The sequence below is a fragment of the Apium graveolens genome, chromosome 9 (genome assembly GCF_009905375.1).
Source record: "Apium graveolens cultivar Ventura chromosome 9, ASM990537v1, whole genome shotgun sequence".
NCBI classification, from domain to species: Eukaryota; Viridiplantae; Streptophyta; class Magnoliopsida; order Apiales; family Apiaceae; genus Apium; species Apium graveolens.
In genome coordinates this window covers 13520508-13532963 of record NC_133655.1, presented here as the reverse complement: position 1 = coordinate 13532963, position 12456 = coordinate 13520508, and the positions used below count along the sequence as shown (strand labels likewise).

The 12456-nt window shown below is 34.3% G+C and overlaps 1 protein-coding gene across 1 annotated transcript; it reads left to right on the top strand.

The window, feature by feature from the left end:
- Window positions 1-291: 291 nt before the first annotated feature.
- On the top strand, window positions 292-12456 carry LOC141686588 (outer envelope protein 64, mitochondrial). Its single transcript, XM_074491612.1, has 13 exons — window positions 292-693; window positions 1666-1818; window positions 2113-2237; window positions 4132-4257; window positions 4641-4823; window positions 5061-5205; window positions 5885-6053; window positions 7361-7495; window positions 7590-7790; window positions 9419-9546; window positions 9636-9687; window positions 9985-10054; window positions 12019-12456. The coding sequence occupies exons 1-13, from the start codon at window positions 446-448 to the stop codon at window positions 12099-12101; spliced, it is 1818 nt and encodes a 605-aa protein (XP_074347713.1). The 5' UTR covers window positions 292-445; the 3' UTR covers window positions 12102-12456.

Below are 12456 nucleotides of genomic sequence, written 5' to 3'. Positions count from 1 at the left end.
TACGTGAAAACATATGAGAAAAGGTATAAATACATATCAAACTTAAAAATTATATAAAATTATGGATGATATATTAATGAATCGGGTTGGGTTGGGTTATAGTAAAAATATTTATAACCCGTACCCAACCCATTTACGTCAGGTTGATCAAGAAACAACCCATCTATAATTCGATTTACGTTGGGTCGGGTTTTTCGGGTTGAAAAAGGGTTGGGTTGGGTTGGGTCGGGTTGGTCGGTCGGTTTGCTCAACCATGTGAGCACAAGTTTTTGACTTGGCAAAAAGAAAGATTCTTCTCGCTCTATTTCTTAAACCCCTTCCCCCAATTATTTTTCTCCTTTCTTAAACCCTACAAAACCCCCCAATTAGCCGACTCACCAAACCCTAAAACCCTAATTTCATAAACCCCAGATCATAAATCTCTGATCCAACTATACATACATACATGTCGAAGCTAAATTCGAAGTTGCTGAATCTCGAAAATCCCAGATTATGGGTGGTGATCGGAATCAGCGTGGCTGGAATTGTGATTCTGGCGGAAACACAGCGGCGTAAAATGAAAGCGAAGAAGATGATAATTAAAGAAGATTTTGGGGCTTTTATTGAACGATTTGAGTTGCTTGCGTTTGCTCACCCCCCTCCTCCTGCTGCTAGATTGTCGCTTTCTGGGCTCACTTTTGCTGTTAAAGATGTGTTAGTAACTTTTATTTAGTGTTTATATGTGTGTATGTGCTTTTATACAAGTATAAAGTGCAAAAGATCAAAACTTTAATAAATTCTGTTTGAGCTACAGAGAGAGAGAGGGAGAGAGAAGTTTTATTGAGGAAACTTCATCTTTACTAGAGAAGAAGGATAGATAGAGATAGAGAGAGAGAGAGAGAGAGAGAGAGAGTATTCTTGGAAAAATTTCATTTTTGCTAGAGAGAGAGAGGGAAGTTTTCTTGAAGAACTTCATTTTTGCTAGAGAGAGATAGAGAGAGAGAGGGAGCTTTTCTTGAAAAAACTTAATTTTTGCTGGAGAGAGTGAGAGAAAGAGAGGGAGGTTTTCGTGAAAAGCTTCATTTTTGCCAGAGAGAAGTTTTCTTGAAAAAAACTTTATTTTTTGCTAGAGAGAGTGAGAGAAAGAGAGGGAGGTTCTCTTGAAAGCTTCATTTTTGCTAGAGAGAGAGGGGGGGGGGGGGTTCTTGAAAAAACTTCATTTTTTGCTAGAGAGTGAGAGAAAGAGTAATTAGCAAAAAAAGAGTGAGAGAAAGAGAAAAAAGTTTTCTTCCAAAGCTTCATTTTTGCTAGAGAGAGAGAGGTTTTCTTGAAAACAACTTCATTTTTTCTAGAGAGAGAGAGATCAGTTTATTTGAACAAACTTTATTTTTTCTAGACAAGGTTACTGTTTTTGCAGAAGAACCTTACTCTTTTTGGTACGTGTGTATATATTTTGAGTGAGTTTTATTTTCTGATATGTATTTTATGCGGATTTGTTTGTATATTTGTTGATTGTGAACTATTGAACGTGTTCAGATTATGTGATGATAATAGATGTGAGTTCTGTATAAGAAGATTCATATAGTGAATTTTGTAGAGCTTGTAGTTTAAGGTGATTAGAAGTGGAATATAACTATTCGTGTGTGTAAGTGTGTGATTTATGAAGTTGTGGATTCTCGTTTGCAGTTTTGATGTGAAGGATCATGTGACTGGGTTCGGTAATCCGGATTGGAAGAATACTCACGAGACTGCTGACAAAACTGCATTGGCGGTGACAACTCTTTTGAAGAACGGGGCTACTTGTGTTGGCAAGACTGTTATGGATGAATTGTCTTTTGGGTATTTTACCTCTCTGCTTTGTTTAATATATTTGAAAGTTAATTTGATTTCTGAGAAACCAACAGACATGAAGATAACTATTTGTGTCTTAAAATTTTGAACTGTTAAGTTTGGACTTGGGGTTCTCTTGCAATTCTGTTTTCTTTGTTAATATGGAAATTATTTCTTCGAATCTCAATCTCTCAAAAGTTAATAGGCTGGATTATCATGTACTAGTTGCATTTTTTAAAACTCTATCTTTCCATGTAATTAGAGAGCTAAGTATCTGAATGCTTTTCTTGTACTTGCTTTCAGGTTTACGGGAGAGAATGTGCACTATGGAACCCCTACAAACCCAAAAATGCCATCTCATATTCCTGGTGGGTCATCTAGTGGTTCAGCTGTGGCTGTTGCTGCGGATCTTGTTGACTTTGCTCTTGGTATGGGTTTTTAGTTTAATTAATATAGAAATCAATTTTATATGCATCATTTTTTTATAACAATAAATCTTGGCTCACCACTAATTCACTACTCCCTCCGTCCCTAAAAACGTTTCCTATTTGTGCTGGACACGTTTGCCAACACACACTTTTGATTGTTAATATTTTAATTTTGTATTAGTATTAAATATAAAACTTCATTGTATTAAAGTACTCATAAATACGAATTCAACAAGATCACTCATGACTTGACTATATTTGATCTTATAGATTAGACGTAAATTAATAGTCAATCACTTACGATGAATAGTGCCTAAAATCAATATAGGAAACTTATTATGGGACGGGGGGAGTACTAAAATACTACCCCTTTCTTAGAAGAGGTAGCAGCCCACTCTTTTTAAGATTCTTTTATTTTTTAATTAACCTTTTAATACTTATTTTTATTCTACTTTTTTTTTTAATTTTAACATTGTATAACATGTTTCTATTTACTTAATTCGAAACCGATTTCTTCTTCTTGACCGATAACATTTCGTCAATTTCTTCTTCCGTTGCTAACGCTACTCCTTCCTTTTTGGATAAAAAAACCTATAATGTTTAGTTTCACATGTAACGCCATGGATGATCATTTGGAGCGATTGTGCTGTAACCTACATTAATTCTCAAGATTAAAATCATGATTGGAAGTTGATAGACAGCGGATAATTTAAGCAGGGGAGATTTGTACAAGAGTTTCAGTAGAATATATACAACTGGATAGAATTTGTCTACACATGAAATTTGCCTGCTATATGTCCACTGGAACAAGCATCAATAAGTGCTTGACATCAATAAGTGCTTGAGCATCGGTAATCTGAATAGCTCCTCGAGGGTGAGTGCCCTTGCCGGTGGAGAATAAAAGAACCACTATATAACCCCAATGACTTTGATTAACTATGAGAACCCCTTTTTTCATTTTGGATATTTTAGCTTTGTCAAACAACGCCCTGTGTTACATATACATTTAGTGGTAGTTGCAATTTTCTTGTATTATAGAAGGGTAAATATAAAGACATCTTAATATATCTGGCATGTTATCGAACTTTGTAAACTGGCCCATCTGAGTGGCGATTTGTGTTTAAACAAAAACAGTTTCCGATTATACTAGTTATATATATGTGTGTATGCAGTTTTGATGGAACAGTTAGTAAAACGAAGATACCTGATCAGAAGAGATGTAAAGGTTGGATGGAGATTTACTGGATAAAGAAGAATGGTTTTGATAGTTGCAATATTTACCACTAAGATTGATTAAAAGTAAAATGGATAACCATAAAAATTCGAGGATTTTAAGAAAGTGGGCCACTATCTCTCCCGAAAAACGAGGCAGTGTTTCGGGAAGTGAATTAGCGTGTAAGCCAAGCTTTATTGTTTTTATAAAGCTGAGGCTTCAGTGTACCTATGATGAAAATGAGATTGCATGAACTTAGCCTTTTCTCTTAAGTCACTTTGTTATTGCTAACAATTTGATTTATTGTGTTTCAAGTTTTGTTGCTTGAGCTTTAATAACTGTAATTTGATTTGCCCGACTTTTTTTTCATCGATCTCCTTCCATTTCTGGAATAAATATAAGGAATTAGTAATTATATGCTTTCAGTTACAATTCTATTTTAATGTTAAGTTTTTTGATCTTTCACAACATGTGTTGTCATCACTTATCATTGCCACGGCCCCACACCAATATTTTGAGTAGTTTCTACATCAAACTATTAAGAAGCGAATAATATCGGCACATAAGTGAAATATTGATTGTCTTACACTCAGCAATCACAGATTCTGCAAGTTCTAGTGTTGGTTGATGGTTTTTCAAATATTACAATTTTGTTAATTTTTTTTGTTCATGATGTTTCAGGTACTGATATTATTGGTTGCATCAGAATCCCATCAGCATATTGTGGTGTCATCGGATTCCGCCCATCTCATGGAGTTGTATCTACTATCGGGGTTGTTTCGAGTTCACAAAGTTTAGAGACTATTGGTAGGTAATTAGAATACTAATTTTTATCCAGACTTCAATGTTATCCAGATTGTCTTGTATTTATGCATTAATATTGTCCTGCATACATGAGTGTATTTGTATATATTATATTGATGAAATTAGTCCAACCATTTGGAACTAAGTTGAGCATTTTAATAAAATCTTGAAAATGGTCAGTGTTTAGGTTTTGTGTTTTGACTGGTGCGAAAACCTATTTTATATAATTTACTTGGCAGGAATCGTAGATAGCACCCAGTAGCTATTCAGAAAAACTAGGTCTTAGGGATTCTTTGAATGTGATTTATTTTTTACCCGTCATCAGATATATAGATTTTTGATATATGTATTATATCTATTGGTTGTAATTGACCACCTTATTTCAGGATTTTTTGCTCGTGATCCGTCTGTTATGCATCGTGTTGGACATGTGCTCCTCAACTTGAAGCAGGTGGAACCTAAAAGGACTAGACGCTGTATAATTGCTGATGATCTATTTCAACTTTCTAAAGCTCCAAAGCAAAATATTTTATCTATTGTATGCAAAGTTATCAAAGATTTGAAAGGCTGTAAGTTCCAGTCTTGCTTGATTTTATGATTATTTTTATTATTTAATTTTCAATATATGGTAAATTTGTATATACGCAATCAATTCAGTATTGCTTCTCTTTTATGTTATAAATATATAACTGAATATTTCTGTAGATGTCAGTAATGTATTGAAAGATAATAGTTTACTGGTTAAAGAAAGAGGATTGTCTCTACCAATTGTAAGTTATTGACATTTTTATGCACTAAATTTGCAGATCAGCTTCCAGAACACATGAATTTTTCTCAATATATTGCAGCAAATGTCCCTAGCTTAAAAGAATTCGGGGAGGAATCAACGAAATTGCAGAGTGGCATATCTGCTTTAAAAGCTTTATGTTCTGCAATGTTATCACTGTTGAGGTATTATACTAGTGTTAGTCTTAAACAATTATTTCTAACTAGAAAAAAGAGAGCAAGATGCTGAACAGAGGAGATGAAACCCCTTCCTACCTGCTACCAGCCACTGAAATCATATGGATCTTAGGATACTCAGAAAGATGCGTTACTGTCTTAAATGATATAAGTATATAACATTGTGCCTAACATGTCAAACACATCATAATGGTGGCCATTATGTTCAACAGAGTTTCCTTATATTTCACTTGCATCTTATATGCTCTACTTTGATGGAAAGTGTTATTCACAATTAGAGATGTACATTCCTTTGTGAGTTCATATTAAGAAAGTGAGTTATAGTGTAATTTTTGGACAACAATGAAATAATGATGTACATTAAAATATTGCGTAAATTAATCATGGAGAAGGTGGATTGTATGTACTATGTAGAATATTAGATTGATTTAAGTGAGACCTAAATGTTGAGCGGAGATAGCGTATTACTTTCATTAGTGACTCCCTGAGCTTAGTGGACGAGTTCTATTTCCTCGCAAGTTGTTACAGACTAACAGTTGTGAACTGTTTAAGCTTAGTGAATACTCGTAGCTGAACTTTTATTCTGCTGCATAATTGGGATATTCATTTCCTTATAGCTGCCTAATTTTGTACCGAACTCTGATCTGCATCTCTTGCTTGCCTATAGGCATGAGTTTAAAAGTAATCATCACGAATGGGTTGAATCAGTTGAGCCGAAAGTAGGACCTGGTGTATCTTCTCGGGTCCTTGAAGCACTTACTACTACACATGACAATGTAAAAACTTTGTACAAAGTCAGAACTGAAATGCGAGCTGCTATCCGGAGTCTCTTGAAGGTATTTGATTATTTGTGAAGATTTATTATAAATACTATATAATGCGTGTGCGTCGGATTATCTGTTGTATCAAGAAATTTTTGCTTATCAGATTATTTTGCTTTGATACCTCAAAATGCTAATATTAGGATGTATGTTGTTGTCATAGAACCTATATCTTGACAGTTGAGAATATGATTTTGAAATCTTCATCTCCATGGTAATGTGATAGTATTGTACATTTTTTCCGTTATTTGTTTTTTTTTTCTCTTTTTCTTGACAAATCCTGCCTGAAGGCCCTAAACAATTCCGTGGTTCATCAAATTCTGCTTACTTGTTAAGAGTGCATATAGATATGTTTATATTGCATTAGATTTAGACTTACAGACATCCTGTACTGTTCTTATGCATATGATAATTGTATAATCTGGTACCTTGCAAGAGGAATTCTTTAGCATCTGGATCCTTTTTCTAGAATGTTTAATGCATCTATCTCCGAACATAGAATTTCTATATTATTTAATCTCTGAATACTGTGGGCGTGTTTAATCTTTAATTTTTGCAATGGCTTATAAGTTGGTAAAGACTTGCTAATCGGTAGTCTGAAAAAGCCAAGGCAAGTTGGATTTTCTCACAGTATATTGTCATCTACTTGATTAGTTCCTACTTCCTATTGCTACTTTCTTGACGATTCAACATTTCAGATATCTACTTTTGCGTTACGTTTTATTATTTAAGGGCTGTGAGTGTTCCACCTCCTAGTTTCTTTTTTTTGCCAGGTGTAGCAGGCTTGCTTATATGAAACATGCATACTGTAGTATTTAGGTGTAGTATCCTTGGTGCCTGAACACAAACAGTTTTTACAGGATGACAATGAATATATTTAATGAGATGTATATATGTGAATTTACTTTGTTTGGAGGACGCCCAAGCAATGGTAGTTTTTTATAGAAGGTAATTTTTTAGTACTCACTACTAAGTATGCCATATGATTAAATTTGATGCAAGATGGCCATTGAACAGCTAACAGTTTGCTACTTGGCCTGAACCTTTGTTTACGCCATGTGATTAAATTCGATGCAAGATGGTCACTGAACAGCTAATAGTTGCTACTTGGACTGGACATTTGTTTTAATAGCACATTGATATTTTTGTGTAAACCCATACAATAAAAATCTCTTTTCTTCATTGGATTGCATGAAGCATCACTTTAGTTGCCTCGTGTAGAGCAAGTGTGTTTATTTTCTTGACCTTTTGTGCATCTTCGTTCCTATGAACTATAGTAACCATTTTATTAGATTATTTACAAATTTATATTGTTTTCTTAGGACGATGGAATCTTAATTATTCCTACTGTTGCTGACCCTCCACTAAGACTCAACTCAAAGAAGGGTGTGTTGTCCGAGTTTCATGATAGAGCGTTTCCTCTTTTGAGCATCGCAAGTATGTCTGGATGCTGTCAGGTAATTATATTTACTTGGTGTTTTCGTAGTTATATACATTTCCTTTAGTTCAGATAGAATTCTTATTTTGCATAGGGATTAACTTATATTCCAGGTTACTGCTCCCATAGGAAATCATAATGATTATCCAATCTCAGTTTCTTTTATTGCAAGCCATGGAGCTGATAAGTTTCTTCTGGATACGGTGTTAGACATGTACTCATCTCTTCAAGATCAAGCTAGCATCGTCTCCAATTCTGTACCATTACCAGACGTGAATGGCAACATGGATGCTAGTGACTTGTTAAAAGAAAAGGTTAGATTTCCTTCTGATTTTTTAATGTAATAGGCGTTCATTCAGTGAATGTATTTGCAATTTTTCTTTGTACGCAATCAAATGTTTTATCTTACCAATATATGGTTTTGCTTAAGGTGTTATTTATTCTTCCACATAAACTGTTGATGCAGATTGTCATGTAATTCTCTGTTTTTGGATATTATTATTTGTTTTGAAGTGTATCCAACCAACTATATCTCTTTCATGCATTTTTTTTAGCTTGAATAAGCATATTTGCTTATTATAACTAAAGGTCTTGAGAAGGAGACTGAGAAAAATATGTCCTTACCTGGTTTCAAGCAGTGTAAAAATTATAAACAAGTACTTGTTACCACAAAAAAGTGCGTACTTGTGGGTTTTCATCAGGACCTCAGTACTTCAAAAAACAAGACTAGCCGCACACCATAAACTTATTAAAATTCACTTAATTTAACTTTTGGACAACCAGGACTACTTGCTAGCCAAGCTCTAATATTGCTAGAGAGAAAATCATATAAATCTGAACACTAGATACTAGTGTTTGACCTGCTGTAACTAGGGATCTGCTAATGCATTTTCTTTGTCCTGTCACATGCTTCTGTTCATATCTAAATCCTTCTCGCCAGTGAGTATTCTATGTAGCATGATTAAGTTAATTTAGGATCAGGCTATATGATAGGTTTACCATTAGTTTTGTGATGAGATTGGAGCATCTTTCCCTATCACTTGATATTTGGATATTCTAATCTTTTTTATATTAGTCCCAGTGATCCTTTATTCAGAAAGTGTTAATCATCACTAATAAAATTATGAAAGCACTGTTTCTTTAGCAGGTCTGCAATGCTTGATTGGCTTTGATTTGTGTGACACTGTCGAAGTAGTACATGATAGGATCTTAGTGTTTTTAACTGTTAACATTCTTGAAGTAATGTGGTTGATCTTTGTCTAAACTATATTGATTAATGGTTTGTTATGCCATGGGTATAATTATGGTGGAGACACTTAAATGTTAAATTTAGACTTCTAAAGGTTAATGCATGCCTGGGAGATATTTTTCTTCATGTCTATTTGTATTTATTGAAATCATGATAAAATCTTTATTTTTAAATAATCCAGTTTTCTGATCGGTACATCTAAGTTTGCTAAAACTCAATCTAACTGTAATAAAGATCAATATTTTTGAACTCCTGTGCTTCCTGGAAGCTCCGTACTCTAACTGTTCTCACCCACAGATTTACTCTCTATTCATGTTTTTTAGATGGCTGGTCTGAAGTAGCAAAATATATTTTGTATCCTGACATAAATGTATCTTAGCTGTAGGTATCATATCTGGCAATGGTGGCAGTTATTCCGATCCATATTTTTGTAGGTCCTAAATACATGAAGTCATATTTGTTTTGTTTGAAATAATGTGTTCCTCCTCCGGAAAATGTAATTTTGTGAACATATGTCCATTCCGATCCATAGTAAAAGACTCCTGGTACTTGTTCATATGTTTAAGTTGTGTTCAAATGCCATTATCTCTCGAATTTTGGTCTTAAAATTGTTCTGATATTCTGCATGATTTTAAATTTAATTTACATAATTTCCACATCAGATTCCTAAGTACTGGTAGGGTTCTGTTGCAGGGAAATGCCGCATATAAGAAAAAGGAATGGAATAAAGCTGTAAGTTATTATACCGAAGCTATAAAGTTGAATGAGGGAAATGCAACATTTTATAGCAACCGTGCTGCTGCTTACCTTGAATTAGGATGGTATGCTTTTTTCCTTCCGTCGAAATTTTCTATGGATAGTCTGTAATAAATTTATGTGGACATGCCTAACTGACTGGACAATTTTTCAGCTTTCAGGAAGCTGAAGAAGATTGCAGTAAAGCAATCACACTTGATAAGAAGGTTGGTTGATAAGCTAATATATGTTTTGTTGCATTAGACTATGTGTACTTGTATCCACATCATCTTCTTACTACAATAATGTCATAGTAAGATTGCAATGTATCTTTTGAAGCACTTTTCATCATCCTGCTATGAGTATTGCTCTTAAAAGGAGTATGAAATCAACTTATAAGTCCTTTTTTTGTACGTGTCTACATGCTGTCTAGTGTAAGAATTTTAGTAATCAGCCATTGGTTAGGTATACAAAATTTCATAACTAGTTGCTGAACGCAGACATCCTGTTTGATCTCTTTGCAGAATGTGAAGGCATATATGAGGCGAGGGACAGCGAGGGAATCACTTCTCTTTGTAAAGGAGGCTCTTCAAGGTGAGAGCATTTTCGATGAGTTGATTCTGTCCCTGAATTATGCTTATTTTAATCATTAATGTCATTTTTGTAAAGAAAAGTAATAAAACACCAAATCATTTACAAAAGAGCAGGCAATTCTTCTATAAACGCAGGACGAGCAACAGAGAGAAATCTCTTTTTCCAAACAACACTAACTCGATCTGTTGAAGCTAACTTTGCTAAACAATGATTGCCCTTCTTGCAATAATAACACTTATACATTTTTCTCTAGGAATCAAAGTTCTGATGTTCCAGACTAGATAACAGAATTCAAACAATCGGACTCGATAAAAATACTGGGAACATTAGAAAAAAAGGCCAAAAGTATCCCCTCCCTAATCACGAATAATTAAGCAATCATGGGACTATGAATGCCCGATAGTATCTCGTCTTAGCCACCAACAATGACCATTTTCATCTCTTGTGAAAGCAGAAATTCTGCATGCCTTGCTGTCAATCCTTAGGTATGCGTTAACATTTATCTTCGCAGCTCCTACTGCGGGAGGAGACCATCTAACCTCTTTATTTTCACGAACATCTTGATTTTCATAAGAACTGTAGGTTATTTTTCTTAAATTATGAAATTTGCTCAACTAGTTTGGATCCAAGTTTGAACATCATATACAGTGGGCTGGGTATCACGTTGAAGAACTTTGTTTCTAATGTTCCACATCTTCCAAGTGAGAAACAAAATATTCAAATTTATCTGGAGATCTGATGTGTTTTTATTTTTAGACAAGAAACTTATCGTGTCAGGGGACTCACTAGACTTACTAGTCTTCCAAAAGCCACTTCTCTTTCACGTTTCTCTTGATTTTTGCACAAAGCCAAAGAATATGGGTAGCATTCTCTCTTTGCTCACCACTGCACCTGAAACAAGAATCATTTCACTAATATTTATTCTAAGCAGAGCAGCTTCTAGCGGAAGCAACTCTTGACTTTCTTTCCGCAGATAGTGTTTTAATATGAATTCTCAATTCCCAAAGCTTGGACCACCAATATACCTTTAAACTCATTAGATGTCTCTGGCTACTTACAGTTTCTCAAAACAATTTTCTAGCCGCTTCTAAAGTTGAATTATCCAGTTGTAGAAACATTTTTGTGTTGAAGAATGAATTGTATTACATCTTTATGCACTAATCTCTTAACTATATATAATATTAACTAAATGTATGAGGATGTAGAATATTAGTTACTGTGATTTTCCAGCGGAGGCACGTTATGCTTCTGTAGTTATTTTCCATTATTAGAAAACTGCAGGGAAGGTAAAGTGCAAAAACTCTTTATTAAATGCTCAAATAGGGAAGTTTCAGGAGAATTTTAGATATGTCATTTGGCGAAATAAGTTCCTTTTGATGTTCGATCTTCCACATGATGAATGAAAAAAATTTATGCAGACAATATTATAGTTGAGAAATAAAGGATGCAAAGGGAAGAGTAATAATACGAATGTGCATTTTCATATAATGAGGTTTTAAAGATGAGTAGTAGGAGATTGAATGAGGCTTCGCTCACATATCTGTAGGACTATTTTAGTGTAGTTTGCTAGGAAATGTAATGTAGGTATTAATAAATTTGTTTCCCACAAAACGGTATTAATATCATTTCATCCACCTACTTAGCCTTTATAAGCAAATGAAGCAGTAAGGGATTAAGATGCCATAATTCTTATTGATATGCTGCGCAAGTACGCATCGGGTAGGCTGGGTAAAGGGTTATAACTCTATCAAGTTATATATTAATTTATCATCAGATCTGAAGCTTATTGAGTCTTAGAGTATTTGTATCGTGAGATAGCTGCTTGAAAAAGAAATAATCAGATAGCTGCTTGAAAAAGAAATAATAAGATAGCTGCTTTAAAAAACATAAGGAAACTGTTTGTGTTGTGTTATGTATCAACTTTGTATTGGCTTCTCTTAAAACGTGTGTCATGGCATTTGCAGACTTTAAGCATGTATGCGTCCTTGAACCACAGAACAAGACTGCCAGTGATGCTGAGAAGAGGCTAAGGAAAATGATGAATTGACGCTCCTCTTACTTTTCTAAGCATGCCATCCCTTCCCTAGTATAATAACAAATAGAAACTGAAAATAGAATGCCTTAAAAACATTTTGTTTACAAGGTAGATTGTGCAAAATTTTGAATGGTGAGAAAGCCCTGTTATTGAGCGTGCGAGGCTACAAAGAAGGATTACCAAGGTCCCTATATATTGGACAGTTATTTATATATAATTACCAATATCCCTCTTTTGAAGCAGTGCAATTCATTGTTTTTTGATGGAACTACTCGATCATAACATTGTAAGACTCGGAAACTGGAATCAACTTAGACAGGTGTATATATGGAATTTTGTTCCAGAAATATATGATTGTGTTACTTCA